General features: G+C 38.7%; 1 protein-coding gene across 6 annotated transcripts in view; it reads left to right on the top strand.

Moving 5' to 3' along the window:
* Positions 1 to 15,477, top strand: part of ZNF143 (zinc finger protein 143) — a 54,794-nt gene that overhangs the window by 24,720 nt on the left and 14,597 nt on the right. For all 6 annotated transcript variants that reach the window (XM_015077363.3, XM_053203490.1, XM_015077364.3 and 3 more), the window contains 4 exons: positions 6,695 to 6,814; positions 8,584 to 8,659; positions 9,332 to 9,457; positions 12,149 to 12,328. In XM_015077363.3, the coding sequence (XP_014932849.1) occupies positions 6,695 to 6,814; positions 8,584 to 8,659; positions 9,332 to 9,457; positions 12,149 to 12,328 (502 nt within the window). The remainder of the gene's footprint in view (positions 1 to 6,694; positions 6,815 to 8,583; positions 8,660 to 9,331; positions 9,458 to 12,148; positions 12,329 to 15,477) is intronic.

Genomic DNA, 15,477 nt, shown 5'->3' with positions numbered 1-15,477 from the left:
GAACTCATGGACCATGAGATGATGACCTGAGCCGAAGTCGGACGCTTAACCGACCAAGCCATCCAGGCGCCCCCACAATTGGGGGAGTATTACTGGCATCTAGTGGGTATATGTCCTGTAAGACATAAAGACAGCCCCCCCCAGAAAGAATTACCCTGTTCAAAATATCAGTGGTGCCCAATTTGAAAACCTTGATCCAAAGTACTCTACTTAAGAATGCCAATGTGTTCATTTGTGAGAACCGTAAGGCTGATGGGGTTAAAGTAGCACACATGTATAATAAAAAATCCAAGTAGAGTTTCTGTTTTGCCATGTAGTAGGTGTGTGACTGAGCAAATTACGTGACTTCTCTAGATCTGAGGTTTTTGGGGTTTTTTTTGATCTGAGATTTCTTATCCGCTAAATGAAAATAACAATAATCTTGCCTTACCCATCTTATGAGATTATGAAAACCAAATAAGATTTTCATTTGATTAAGATTCTAGCTAATATATGAGAACATAATTTGTCAGCGTTATATAGCATTGTTGATGCTTTATGTATTAGAATACTAAGACTTTTTTCATGAGTGCCATTAGTTTTGACTTCATTTGAAACTAATTTTATTTATATTGGAGATCAAAGTTCTTTGGCTTGGTACTTTTAATCAGAGCTCTAATAGTTGGAAAACACAGAAAGCCAGTCAAGCCAGTTTAGGAAAAAAGAGATATATTATGAGGATACAGCAGAGCTTATAAGAAGCAGAGAACAGGAACTGCTGAACAACTGTGGGGCTTCACAGGAACCAGAATTGCAAAGAAGTCAGGACCGGAGGTTAATCCCACTCCTTTCTCTTCCTCCTCGCCTCCTCCGTGGCATCTCTGCTCCCTTCTTTTCTCTGCAGACAGGCTTCCTTTTTGTATCATTGAGTTTACATGTAGCTCATCACAGCCTTGTTGTCTCAGGCTTCCCACCCAAAGCCAACTCAAGATTTTCCTTTATTTCCTAGGTCATGTTCCAGGGAGGGAAAATTTGTGGGTTTGACTTATCAAAATTAGCTTCACTTTATAAGCTAGGCCACATAGGGCATAGACCACTGGCCATCCTTACATACACCATCTTTTCTGGTTATCAGGGTCTATGGGTGGGGTGGCAGATTCTCCCAGAAAGTAGGCTGGAGAATTACCCCCAAACCTGCCTGTGGATATAGGCAGTTTGAATGTGGATCATATTTCATATGTATTTTCTATACTTTTATCTAACTATGTGATCTTGAGGAAATGAACCTTGCTTTTCTGAGCCTCTTCTTTTCATCTCTAAAAGAAAGGTATTTAATCAGTAGTTATTAATCAGGGACAAACATGAGATTGAGCTACAGAACTTTTAAAAAATAACTCATGACTGGGACGCCTGGGTGGCTCAGTCAGTTGAGCATCCAACTTCAGCTCAGGTCATGGTCTTGTGGTTCATGGGTTCAAGCCCCACATTAGGCTCCGTGCTAATGGCTCAGAGTCTGGAGCCTGCTTCGGATTCTGTGTCTCCCTCTCTCTCTGCCCCTCGTGAACTCACGCTCTGTCTCTGTCTCTCTCTCAAAAATAAATAAACATTAAAAAAAAATTTTTTTTTTAATAATAAAATAATAACTCATGGCTGAGATCAGTTTCCAGAGATTTGATCAGTAGGTCTGAGATAGAACCCAGGAATTTTTTTTTTTAATAATATTTTTAGAGGTTTTTTTTTTTTTTTTAATTCAGAAAAATACAAAGAAAAAACCCAAAATGACCAATGAACTTACTATATAGATAGCTGCTATAGACTTGGTTTTTTAAAAAAAGGTAATCATGTTTACTTTTAGAAAATCCATTTGTGAATTATCTTCAGTTTATTTCATCAGCGTTCTATAGTTTTCAGAGTATAGGTCTTTTACCTCCTTGGTTAGGTTTATTCCAGTATTTTATTCTTTTTGGTGCAATTCTAAATGTACCTGTTTTCTTAATTTCTCTTTGTGCTTCTTTGTTATTAATGTATATAGAAACACAACCAATCTGCATAATTTTGTATCCTGCTACTTTACTGAATTCACTTATTCTAATAGTTTATTGTGGAATCTTTAGGGTTTTCTGTGTATGGTATCATGTCATCTGCAAAAAGTGAAAGTTTAACTTCTTTCTAATATGGATGCCTTTTATTTCTTTGCTTGTCTGATACCATACACAAAAGTAAACTCAAAGTGGATTAAAGACTTAAATGTGAGGCCTGAAACCATAAAATTCCTAGAAGAGAACATAGGCAGTGATTTCCTTGACTTTGGCCAGAGCAACATTTTTTGTAGACGTGTCTCCTAAGGCCAGGGAAACAAAATCAAAAATAAACTGTTGGGACTACATTAAAATGAAAAGCTTGTGCACAGCAAAGGAAGCCATCAATAAAACAAAAAAGCAACTTACTGAATGGGAGAAGATATATGCAAATGATATATCCAATCAAGGGTTAATATCCAAAATATATAAAAAACTTACACAACTCAACACCAGAAAAACAAATAATCTGATTAAAAATGGTCAGAGGGAGGCACCTGGGTGGCTCAGTCGGTTAAGCGTCCGGCTTCGGCTCAGGTCATGATCTCGCTGTCTGTGGGTTTGAGCCCCGCGTCAGGCTCTGTGATGACAGCTCAGAGCCTGGAGCCTGTTTCAGATTCTATGTCTCCCTCTTCCTCTGACCCTCCCCTGTTCATGCTCTTTCTCTCTCTGTCTCAAAAATAAATACATGTAAAAAAAAATTTTTTTAAAAATGGTCAGAGGACTTGAAAACACTAATTTGAAAACATATGTGCACCCCTGTGTTTATTACAGCATTATTTACAGTAGCCAAGATATGGAAGCAGCCCAAGTGTCCATTGATAGATGAATAAAGAAATTGTGAGATATATAAAATGGAATATTTTGCAGCCATAAAATAATGAATTCTTGCCATTTGTGACCATATGGATGGGCCTAGAGGGGATCATGCCAGGTGGAATAAGTCAGAGAAAGACAAATACCATATGGTTTCACTTATATGTGGAATCTAAAAAACAAAGCAAATAAATTAACAAACCAAAAGGAGAATCAGACTTATAAATGCAGAGAACAAACAGATGGTTGCCAGAGGAGAAAGGTGTGTGGAGGGATGGGCAAAATGGGTGGAAGAGAGGGGAGATACAGGCTTCTAGTTATGGAAATGAATACATTGAGGGAATAAAAGGCATAGCACGGGGAATATAGTCAGTGGTATTATCATAGCGTTACATGGTGACAGATGGTAGCTACGCTGTGGTAAGCATGGCATAACATATAGAGATGTTCAGTCACTGATGTACACCTAAAACTAATGTAACATTGTGTGTCAACTATACTCAAGTAAAAAAATATTACATTAAAAAAATGAGTCAAATTGTATGTACACTTGAAAAAAAAAATCCAAATGGTGTAGAGGTAAAAATAAAGAGTGAAGGGACCACTACCCCATAGTAATCATTGGTAGAAATCTCTGGAGGTGTTTTGTTTGTGTTTTAAATCTTCCTGGCAATTCTGAGGTGTCTCATGGTTCCCTAAAGATCCCTCTGTTGCCATACTTTTTTGATTAATTCCTTTCTTGAAAGAGAACATACTTTAAAAAGTTCTTCAAGTTGCTTTCATTTTATCCTTCCTCAAGAGTATAAATTATTTACATCCTAAGAGAGAAATTTACCCACATCAAATAACAAAAGTTCTGTGTGCATCAGGACTTTATAATAAATGGAATTTTAAGTCCTGAACTAGGCAGTAAAATGACCAGTTATTCTCAAACCTGCCAGGTCTCTCCCTCTCTGACTACAGAGCTCTGCCAGTTCGTTACCGCTGGGTTACTGCATCCTGAACACTGGGGGGTTAGTAGAGTGAACTCTAGAGCTAATCTGCTTCAAGTCCTATTTCCCAGCCTTGGACCTTGGGCAAGTTACATTACTTAACTACCCTGAGCCTCATTTTTCTTATTTGTAAATCACAGGAAATATTTAATTCATTGGATAGTCTTGGAGGACCAGTAAGACAGCTCATGCAAAACACCCACCACAGCGCATCACATAAAGCACCTCCTCAATAAATGGTAGTTAACCTCTTGTATTATCGAAGTCACTTTGGAATTCAGTCTCAGATCCAGTCCTTTATTTACCAGTGGGATTTGCACCTTCTCAGAACTCTAGGATATTAAAGCTAGAAGGGACTTAGCACTGTCTTCTTGTACAGCAGTTTTCAAGCTCTGATTTTTGCGGGGGTGGGATCCTAGGGTTTCTTTGAGGTCCCTCAGGGACTAGCAGAGCTATCCATGCCTGCCTGGGCCAGCAGAAGCAGGAATGTCTTTATCTGTTTTGCACAGTAGACTGCTGTGTAAGATTTCATCTGGTAAAGGAATTTTTAAAATGTTTAAAAAAGAAAAAAAAAATCACTGATTTAGTACAATGTGTTCTCTATACAGACAGGCAAACAAGCCATACATGACTTGCTCCAGGTCACGCAGTGAATTTATGGCAGAGCTAAGGTTATCTCTTAATTCTCAGAACGTACGTTAAGCAAGATAGTAATAAAGTCATTTTCTGTAGATGGTTTTAGAAGATGGTTAGTATTTCACTGGTGTTAGCTTCTCTGTTGCCTTTGAGACATTTCCCTCATGGTAATATATCAGGTTTTTTTTTCACAAAGACTATATACATCCTTTACTGAAATAACCAATACAGCCCTGAAATACCTGTTATAGCATTAGCCTATTAATTTAGCTTTTGAAATTTGGATTCTGTCCGTCTTCACCGTTAAAATAGCTGCAGAATCATCTATTGCTTTGAATTCCATGGTCATTGTCCTAGGCTGGTTTTCATCACTTTTTCCTTCCATATTCATGATCATACAAGCTTCTTTTACTCTCCTTGCCTCTTTTGTCTTTCACTGTTTCACACCATTACCAGAGTTCTCTTTCTAAAACACAGAGCTGATCGTGGTCAATCCTTTACTTTAAAAATGTTAATGCCTGGGGCACCTGGCTGGCTCAGTCAGAGAAATGCGTTGCTCCTGATCTCTGGGTCATGGGTTGTGGGTTCAGGCCCTGCACTGGGTGTGAGAGTACTTAAATAAGTAAACTTAAAGAAAACTTTTTGTTTTTCATTTTTTTTAACTTGTTTTATTTTTTATTTCTTTAAATTTATATCCAAATTAGTTAGCATATAGTGCAACAATGATTTCAGGAGTAGATTCCTTAATGCTCCTTACCCATTTAGCCCATCCCCCCCTCCCACAACCCCTCCTGTAACCCTCAGTTTGTTCTCCATATTTATGAGTCTCTTCTGTTTTTCCCTCTCCCTGTTTTTATATTATTTTTGTTTCCCTTCCCTTATGTTCATCTGTTTTGTCTCTTAAAGTCCTCATATGAGTGAAGTCATATGATTTTTGTCTTTCTCTGACTGCCTAATGTCACTTAGCATAATACCCTCCAGTTCCATGCATGTAGTTGCAAATGGCAAGGTTTCATTCTTTTTGATTGCCAAGGAGTACTCCATTGTATATATATACCACATCTTCTTTATCCATTCATCCATTGATGGACATTTGGGCTCTTTCCATACTTTGGCTATTGTTGATAGTTCTGCTATAAACATGGGGGTGCATGTGTCCCTTCGAAACAGCACACCTGTATCCCTTGGATAAATGCCTAGTAGTGCAATTGCTGGGTTGTATGGTAGTTCTATTTTTAGTTTTTTGAGGAACCTCCATACTGTTTTCCAGAATGGCTGCACCAGCTTGCATTCCCATTAAAGAAAACTCTTAATGCCTGCCTTTGCTTTCATTGTCGAGGTTTACTCTTCATAATGGCATCTAAAGCTCTTCCCAAATGTGGTCCTAATCTTCCCTTTTTCTTGTTATTCATTCTGTCATATAGGCATGACAGTCTCATAGTAAGTTTCCACTTCCTCCAGGCACCCTTCCATACTTTTGGTCATACTCTCCCTTCTGCCTGGACTGCTCACCTCCACCCCTCGTTTTCACTTCGAGACAGCTCGCACTAACCTACAGCTCTGTCACCCCAGGGCCTGCAGAGTAGAAAGTCAGTCTTCCATTTTTATGGTATCTTAATTTCTAAAATAGGTGGCTGTCTTTAAAAAGCTTCTAAAATCAGTACAATTGTTTGAAGTCTCGTGGTGTTGAGTCCCAGAAAAATGATCTTCTACTGAATAAAGGTTACGGAGTAGGATCATATAGATTGTAATGTCTCCCGCAGGGGATCCCAATGTCATAAGCCTCTCTTTTTCATTGCTTTGAAATGCTTTTGAAATTGAAAGTGCTCTTTACATTGTTTTTAGGACACATGTCCTAAATAATATATAATATATCAAGATCCCTTGAGCACATCATGGAATACCTGCATACAATGGAGATGCTACTTGGGTTGATTTTTCTAGAATGGGAATATATCTGTGAGCTCTAGCTATGCCCCCTTGTGGATCTCCTTTTGATTTCTTCCACAGCCGCTGACTTCAGTCACAGAACAGAATTAACCTAGCTGGCTCAACATGATAGAATCTTTGTAAAATGATGATCTGAGTCTGGAAACGCACATTGCAGTTTTATCTTTTTTATTCTGAAAATAATAATTTCATCTATTTTATTTCCATGTAAATAATTTCAGTCGTACTTTTTGTTTCATCTAGATTGTCTTACAAGGACATGCAACAAGAGTAACTGCTAAGTCTCAGCAGAGTGGAGAGAAGGCATTTCGATGTGAATATGATGGATGTGGGAAATTATATACAACGGCTCATCATCTTAAGGTATATATAAAGGAAATGCTGTATTTAGTTATGACAGTACCTAAGACATTAAATGCCAACATGATATAGTTGTAGTATTCAAATGCCATTGTTTTCCCTCACTTACCAAGATATAGACACACACTCATGCTCTTACACAGATCACATGAAGCCATATGCAGATTTCAGAAACTCTCAACTCTGAGCGCTTGGATTATGTGTTCTTCATCTCTGTCTCCCTAATGTCCAAAATACTACCAGGCACACGGTAGATACTCTATATATTTGAATATATTTTTGTCAAATGGGAAATTTATATAATTTTATGAGAGATGTATGTGTAATCATTCTGTTAACAGTGATTTGCTGAAATCTAGCAGAAGTTGGTGTTAATGTGTTTCATGTTTCAAATATATAGGCCAGGTATTTTGCTTGCAGCTAAACACAACATACCACAACTCCGTAGCTAACATTTATTGAATAACTTAGTGTGTCAGGAAGCAGAAGTCTTGCTTCTAGCAAGGCTAAAAACATTTAGCATATTTGGAGTCGCAGCCCTAGAGCCCATCTCCATTACTTATTGCTGTGTCACCATGACATGTTACCTTTTTCCTTATGGTAAAAGTACCGTCCTCACACAGTGCTTGTGAGAAATAAATAAGTAGATACTGTATACATACCAGTACTGAAAAGAATGACCTGGTACATGGTAAAGATTCAGTAGATGTTGGCCATTGTCATGATCATTTGTCACAGCAGCCCTCTACACTAGATATAGTTATGTCTCGGCTTTACAGAAAGGACTTTGAGGCTTAGAGAAGGCAAACACCTCATGGTGACGCCTTGCCTCCTGGCAAGGCCCCTGTAGCAGCAGCCACCACACTCTTAACCTTACATTGCGTGGCCTCTGTCTGTGCTCTGATCCTAGCTTTCACTATGTATATGTTCCATACAGACACCTTTGACCACTGTAGGAAAACTCAGACCTCTAATGCTCCTGTTCCTTATTTAAAATGAGTACTTCTTGGGGTGCCTGAGTGGCTCAGTTGGTTACATGTCCGACGTCAGCTCAGGTCATGATCTCATGGTTCGTGGGTTCGGATCCCATGTTGGACTTTGTGCTGACAGCTCAGAGCCTGGAGCCTGCTTTGGATTCTGTGTCTCTCTCTGTCTCTGCCCCTCCCCGGCTCATGCTCGCTTGCTTGCTCTCTCTCTCTCTCTCTCTCAAAAATAAACATTAAAAAAAAATTACAATGCATCCTTCATAACATTAAGCGTTTAGCATATTGAGAACTGTTGGGCTACAGTTTTTGAGCAGGGTTGTCTTTTGTTTCTCCAAAAAAACCCCATACAAACAACAAAATACGGTTCACCCTTGAACAACACAGTTTTGAACTGTGCATATCCACTTATATGTGAATTTTTTTAATAAATACAGTACAGCACTGTAAATGTATTTTCTTTTATTATCTTAACGTTTTCTGTAGTTTACTATATTGTAAGAATATAACATACGAAATAATGTGTTAATCGACTTTCTGTTATCAGCTTCTGCTCAATAGTAGGCTGTTGGTAGTTAAGTTTTTTTGGGGGGTGGTCAAGAGTTCTATGCTGGTTTTTGACTGCATAGGAGGTCGGCGGTGGGGGGTGGTCAGCATCCCTAACCCCTGCATGTTCAAAGGTCAGCTGTAATTCAACAGAGAGAAAAAAAACAACCAAGTCCATGTTGAGACCATCTACCTGAGGAATTGCCTAAAGGAAGTAGAATCATGCCTGTATTTTCATGACAGGTCCATGAGAGGTCACACACAGGAGACCGGCCTTATCAGTGTGAGCACCTAGGCTGTGGGAAAGCATTTGCAACAGGTAAAAACATGAATTTTCTTTGTTTCCTGGTCTTTCTTAGGGGGCAAGCAGAAACAGGCCAGCTGTAGGAACTGACCCCTTGCCTTTGTCTGAATCTGTGGATGCACAGTGACCAGTTTTTCAGTCTCTCCCTTAACTTCCTCTTCTCCTGCTTGTTCTATTCTCTCTCTCTGTTCTCACTTTTCTCCTCAGGCCTATTTCTGCCTACTGCGTTTGGTGTTTCATTCCACACTCAGCTTTCTTTTAGCAAAAAAGTAAAAGCTGAGCATTAGAAGCTGACACAGACTTTAACGTTAGGATAGACCTGAGGGAACCATGGGCAACTAGAACTTAGCAGGGGTTGGGGCCTGGCCTCCTGACTTCTACCTTAGTCCTCATTTAATGTCTTTATTCCATTTCAAGCTTTTGGGGTATGAGTTGTGAACATCTAATAAGATTGGAGACGTTTAAAAAAAGAAACATATAGAACCTCTTCTAGACAGAGATGAAAGTATTGCATTTCCAGCAGGACAGTCCTTAGCTGTTACACTCTTACACGTTGTTAATGGTTGTTCTGTTGTGTTTGCCTAGTATTATATCCTTGGTGTTTACTATATTTTTCAATAGTTTAATCTCAGTGGGCATGCTTAGAGGGGTCTCATATAATTAAATTTCTTTACATTTTTCTTAAAGGTTATGGATTAAAAAGTCATGTCAGAACTCATACAGGAGAAAAGCCATATCGGTGTTCAGAAGATAATTGTACTAAGTCTTTCAAAACTTCAGGAGATCTACAGAAACATATAAGAACTCATACAGGTACTGGTATAAACAAATAACTGTATGTAGGCCAGGACTTTTTTTTTTTTTTTTTTTTTTTTCAGGTCAGGAATTAATCTGCAGGGAGGGGACTTGGGGAAGGAGTCTCTGGACATTTCAGAGTTAGCTTCAAGGACTTCTCTTAAACTCCAGAAATTCTTTCCAGGAAGAGGGCTCATAATTTTTTTTAGAATCTCAAAGGGGTCCATATCCCAAAAAAAGGTGAACAATGGTCATAGACAACCAGCCCATTCAATTTGCAGGTATTATCTGAGCAGCAGGCTTATTTACCTAGGATTGCATGTCTGTGTACTAGCCCAACTGAGACCAGAACCTAAGGCACCCAGTTCCTTCTCAATTCAGCATTGTTTCTCCTATATTAAGCTATTGCTTAAGAAAATGAACTCCTAACAGCCCCACAGAAAGAAAGGCTTGTTACTTCCTTGTGATCATATCTCGTTCCCTTTAAACTTCCTTCTCTCCTTTTCCTAAAGGGTACTTTGTTTATATCTCCCCTTCCCTCCCTTTCTTGTACTTGATTATTTGTAGAATTGGAAAACCAATTATAAAGGCAATTATTTGCTTTGGATGAGAGCTGGAAAGATTTCAGAAACTGTTGATAAGAGGTACTGTTACAAGCTATTGATTAAGCATATTATATATAGCTTAATAATTTAGTTTGAAATTTTACTACAGATGGTTTAAACATAGTGTGATAACTTTGTCCCCAGGTACTACTAAGTATTCTGAAATAGTTTAGCAAATTTCCATGGAGGATTTGTCCATTCATTAAAGTTTAACTTTTAGCTCAAATTTGATCCCAGATAGGCTTTGCTTTTTAATGTTCAGGGGGCACCCGGATGGCTCAGTCAGTTAAGCATCCAATTCTTGATTTCAGCTCAAGTCATGATCTCACAGTTTGTGAGTTCGAACCCCACATCAGGCTCTGATGACAGTGTGGAGCCTGCTTGGGATTCATATTCTCTCTCTCTCTCTCTCTCTCTCTCTCTGCTCTTTCCCTGCTCACAGGCTTGCTTGTGCTCTCTCTCTCTCAAAATAAATAAATAAACTTAAAAAAAATACATGACTATACAGTGTTTACAAACAAAGCTGTAGGTCTCTGCTTCTATTTCATTCATATACTTATTTTTATCCATTGTATCAGAAGCATGTTTTTCCAAATTCCTGCAAATTCTATTTGGATTTACTGTATAATGGCAACTTGTTATGTAAAAGTTATATAAAACCATAATCTAGTTCTATTAATATTTGGTCAAAACATTGAAATTGTGATTCCTTTGATAGTATGCATTTAGCAAACTACATATTTGTGTGTCAGTTTTTAAATCGTAAGTATTTTCGTTGGTAAAAAGTTGGGTTGTGTAAGGGGGCTTTAGGGATGACTTTTACAAACAAGTGATTTCAGTGCAAAAATAAAGCAAGGTCCTATAGAGTCAGAGGAGTAGTGTAGTAGTGTATATATCACCATGGGAATTGTTAGAACTCTTGATTCCTTATCATCCCAACATGGCAGAGCCGGGAAAAGGTTAAGGTTGTCTAGATCCAGACAGGAGAAGGGACTTACCCAAGACAAAGTACTTTCTTTAAGTTAACATATTGAAAGAAAACTTTCTCTAAAGAAAGGATCAGAGATTCCTGCTCCTTTTTAAATGATTTCAGATTTGAGGGCAGAAATCTTTTGGAGTGTTTTTTTTACCAGCAGGAAAATCTTAATTTTACTTGACCAAAAGAAAAATAACACACTTTTATATGTGCGGGTAAATATCTATATCTATTTATCTATCTATACACAGAGATTTTTATATATCACAAGAGTTGTTTGCTTAATTCGAACTCATTCTAAAAAAGCATCAAAAACAAAGGCTATTATTTCATGCTTGACAGTTTAGAGGCCCTTTGGGTTCTGAGGTTGTATAAAGCAGGTATGAAGAAAAGAAATATAATTGGCAGGTTAGACTTTTTCATAAGCTTAGTTTATGAGAATAGTAATAGTAATATATTCAGCAAGTATATGTGATGCATATTATGTGCTAGACACTGGATTTTTAAAAAACATAAATTTTTCTTTGAAGTATTACATAATAAATGAAATAGGAGATAAGCTTTTGGGGATTCTGGTGTTTTTCTAACATAATTCTTATTCCTTTTTTTTTTCTTTAAATTTTTTTATGTTTATTTGTTTTTGACATGGAGAGAAACAGAGCATGAATGGGAGGAGAGGAAGAGAGAGAGGGAGACACAGAATCTGAAGGAGGATCCAGGCTCTGAGCTGTCAGCACAGAGCCCGAGACAGGGCTCGAACCCACAAACCGTGAGATCATGACCTGAGCTGAGTCGGACACTTAACCAACTGAGCCACCCAGGCACCCCTAACTCTGTTTTTCTTTTGTATTTCTTTATGATATTTCTTTCTCTGCTTTTCTCAGCTCATTTTTAATATGCCCATCTGGATGATTCCTTCTTGGAAAGTTGTGCAATGATAAGTTTTGAATAATATTCAGATTCTCCTATATAAATTTAAGCTGGGAGTAGAAGACGCTATTCATAGGGGAAAAAAACCTGAAAGGGAAGTGCAGAAGGAGTATGATCCTAGGCAGAATTGAAGGATAAGACATTTCAATTTTCTGTGTATTTTTGTACTATTTAATTTATTCCTTTTTGTATTTTCAGGAGAAAGGCCCTTTAAATGTCCCTTTGAAGGCTGCGGTCGGTCTTTTACAACATCAAATATCAGAAAAGTGCATATTAGGACACACACAGGAGAAAGACCTTATTATTGCACAGAACCAGGATGTGGGAGGGCATTTGCCAGTGCAACCAATTATAAAAATCATGTGAGGATACACACAGGTAACAGTTTCTGATTTCTTTGCCTTCCATCTTTCTTCCATAAACCCATTTCCAAGTAATTCCTTCCTTCTCTCCTTCCTACCACTTGGCATGGTGGGGAGGGATTAAGCAGCTTAAAAAAACTTCACATTAGCATGTATACCTTCATTTAGTCAGCAGACTGAGCATCTGTTGTGTGTTCCCCTGCCAGGCATCAGAGGTACAGAGACAGATAAGACATAGTCCAGAGCAGTAGAACTGGGGAGAGATGGCAGATATTTAATTGCTACAGAGTGCAGTTTCTCCCATTGCATGGACAAGATGTTATGGGAGTAGAGAGGGGGAGCAGCCATCTCTGTGGGAATGGAGAAGTATTCAAGGAAGGCTTTCCCAGGGGAAATTGACTTTTAGACTGAGTCCATCACCATGTTTCCTACATTATTAAAGTGTTCTCTAAGAAAACGGAAAAGACTGTGAAAACCCAGAGGCCTGGAAAAGAAAACCGTAGATTAGAAGAAAAATGATATTTTGCTACTATAATTTTTATTCCTTTTAGGTCTTTAAGAGATTTGATTTTTACATGTTTGTGTTGTAGAAGGAAAACAGAATTCCTGTCTGATACTTACTGTATCATTGTGTGTTACAGACATATACCCACTACTGAGTTCATTGACTGTTAAATAATTAGATAATTGGGGTTTTTTTAAGTTTATTTTTTTATTTTTGAGAGAGAGAGAGAGAGAGCACGAGTGAGGGAGAGCCAGAGAGAGACAGAGAGAATCCCAAACAAGCTACGCACTGTCAGCAAAGAGCCTGACCAAGGGCCCGAACCCACAAACCGTGAGATCATGACCTGAGCCAAAATCAAGTCACTTAACCAACTGAGCCACCCAGGCACCCCTAGATAATTGGTATTTTATCTATATTATCTTAATATTATGTAAACATTCCTAGTGGATTATAACACAGGTGCTTAAGGGCCTTTTTATGATATTTGGGGAAATTGGCTGGGATTTTTAGATGGGCTGAGAAAACATTATTTTACTCATTTAAAGCAAATGGAATATAGACTCATTACCTGAAAGTTTGCTGTTCACCTGTTTAATGGGCAAATTAGATTCCAATAAGAGGGTTGCTCACATTAAGTTTAGCTATACTGATCTTTGGAACATTTAAGAAGAGCAGTGCTTTTATTTTTAATTAATTTTTTTTAATGTTTATTTTTGAGAGAGAGAGAGTGCATGCATACAAGAGCAGAGGAAGGGCAGAGAGTGAGGGGGACAGAGAATCTGAAACAGGCTCCATACTGACAGCAGAGAGCCCAGTGTGGGGCTTGAACTCATGAACTGTGCCAAAGTCTAATGCTTAACTGACTGGCTCCCCTAGCAGTGTTCTTAAATGTGGCTGCATGTTGAATTAAATAGAATTCTCCATATTCTATCTGCACAGTTCTGACATAATTTTACTGGGATGAGGCCCAGGCATCAGTTTATATTTTTAAAAACCCAGGTCTTTCATATGTGTACATGATTGAGAATTGTTGAAGTAGAGAGGTGTAGTAGGCAGTTAGAAATGTTGGTCTGACCCAAGAGGTAGAAAAGATTGACTAGTGATCATCAGGTAGATGATATAGTAAATGCCCACATTATGCAGTAAGTGGAGTACAAAGATTCAGCCATGTAAAATTCAATCCACTCTTGCAAGGTTGGTTAGATGACCCAGTTGAGGCTATGCAGATAACCAGTAGGGAGCTCCAAAGTGCAATTCAAATCCATTTACATCTTGACTGTGGTTTGGTGCCACCTAGTGGCGGTTTCTGCTCCAGCCTAAATATCAATGGGACTGGTTTTCTGTTGGAATTGCCTGCCCTTTCCGTGCCTGGGCTTGCCCTCAGCACATGTCTCCCATGATCATCTACCAAGATAAGAGCTTTACCTTGCCTTAGTTTGAGACTATAGACTGGGCAGAGGACAGGAAGCAATTTCCCATTACTTTATATTCAAGACTTATGTTACAGATTATATTAGTGTGAGATTTTTTTTACTATTTATGGGTGGTTTTACTGTGTTTAGAACCATACAAGAAAATGCAGTTATCCAAGGAAGGTATAAAATGAGAATAAAGTAAGACATGCACTTGTATGCACACATGTGTATGCACATTTTAGAAATTATATGAATATGTCCTTTTAGATTTACTGAAGTGTTCAGACTATGTCTAGTAGACTTTCTAGACCTTTTTTATTATCCTTATAAAACCCTTAGGGAAAGCTGCATTTGTTATAGTAATCATTGCATTTATTATTGTCATTTTTAATACAGCATTAATGTTACTGGCTTGTCTAGTTATAGGTAACAATAAATTAGTTTTATCAAGGCTTAGAGTTACCCTGGGCAACATCTCTATCCTTACTTTTCTCATCCCTTGAAATGAAGGGAAGAGTTGTATTCAGGCATGAGATAAGACTTAGAATGTAGACAGCCTTTTGAACAAAGACAAAATCATAGGGAGTCTTTTTTTGTGTTCTGCCTCGTAGCAGTATAGAAAGAGATTGGACAGTTCATTGGGGCACCTGGGTGCTCATTTGGTTAAGTGTCTGACTCTTGGTTTAGACTCCAGTCATGATCTCACGGTTCGTGGATTCGATCCCCAAGTAGGGCTCCATGCTGCTGGTGCAGAGCCTGCTTGGGTTCCTCTCTCTCTCTCTCTCCTCCACTTGGACTCTCCCAAAATAAATAGATAATAAAACTTAAAAGGGGGGGGCGCCTGGGTGGCTCAGTCGGTTGAGCGTCCGACTTTGGCTCAGGTTCATGATCTTGTGGTTTGTGAGTTTGAACCCCGCGTCAGGCTCTGTGCTGGCAGCTCAGAGCCTGGAGCCTGCTTCAGATTCTGTGTCTCCCTCTCCTCTCTGCCCCTACCCCACTTGTGCTCTGTCTCTCTCTATCAAAAATAAATTGTAAAAAAAAAAAAGAGAGGGGCGCCTGGGTGGCTCAGTCAGTTAAGCGGCCGACTTTGGCCCAGGTCATGATCTCATGGTCCGTGAGTTCAAGCCCCGTGTCGGGCTCTGTGCTGACAGCTCAGAGCCTGGAGCCTGTTTCAGATTCTGTGTCTCCCTCTCTCTGGCCTTCCCCCATTCATGCTTTGTCTCTCTCTGTCTCAAAAATAAATAA

The sequence above is a fragment of the Acinonyx jubatus genome, chromosome D1, assembly GCF_027475565.1.
Source record: "Acinonyx jubatus isolate Ajub_Pintada_27869175 chromosome D1, VMU_Ajub_asm_v1.0, whole genome shotgun sequence".
Classification (NCBI taxonomy): Eukaryota; Metazoa; Chordata; class Mammalia; order Carnivora; family Felidae; genus Acinonyx; species Acinonyx jubatus.
This window is presented reverse-complemented; position numbering and strand designations above follow the sequence as displayed.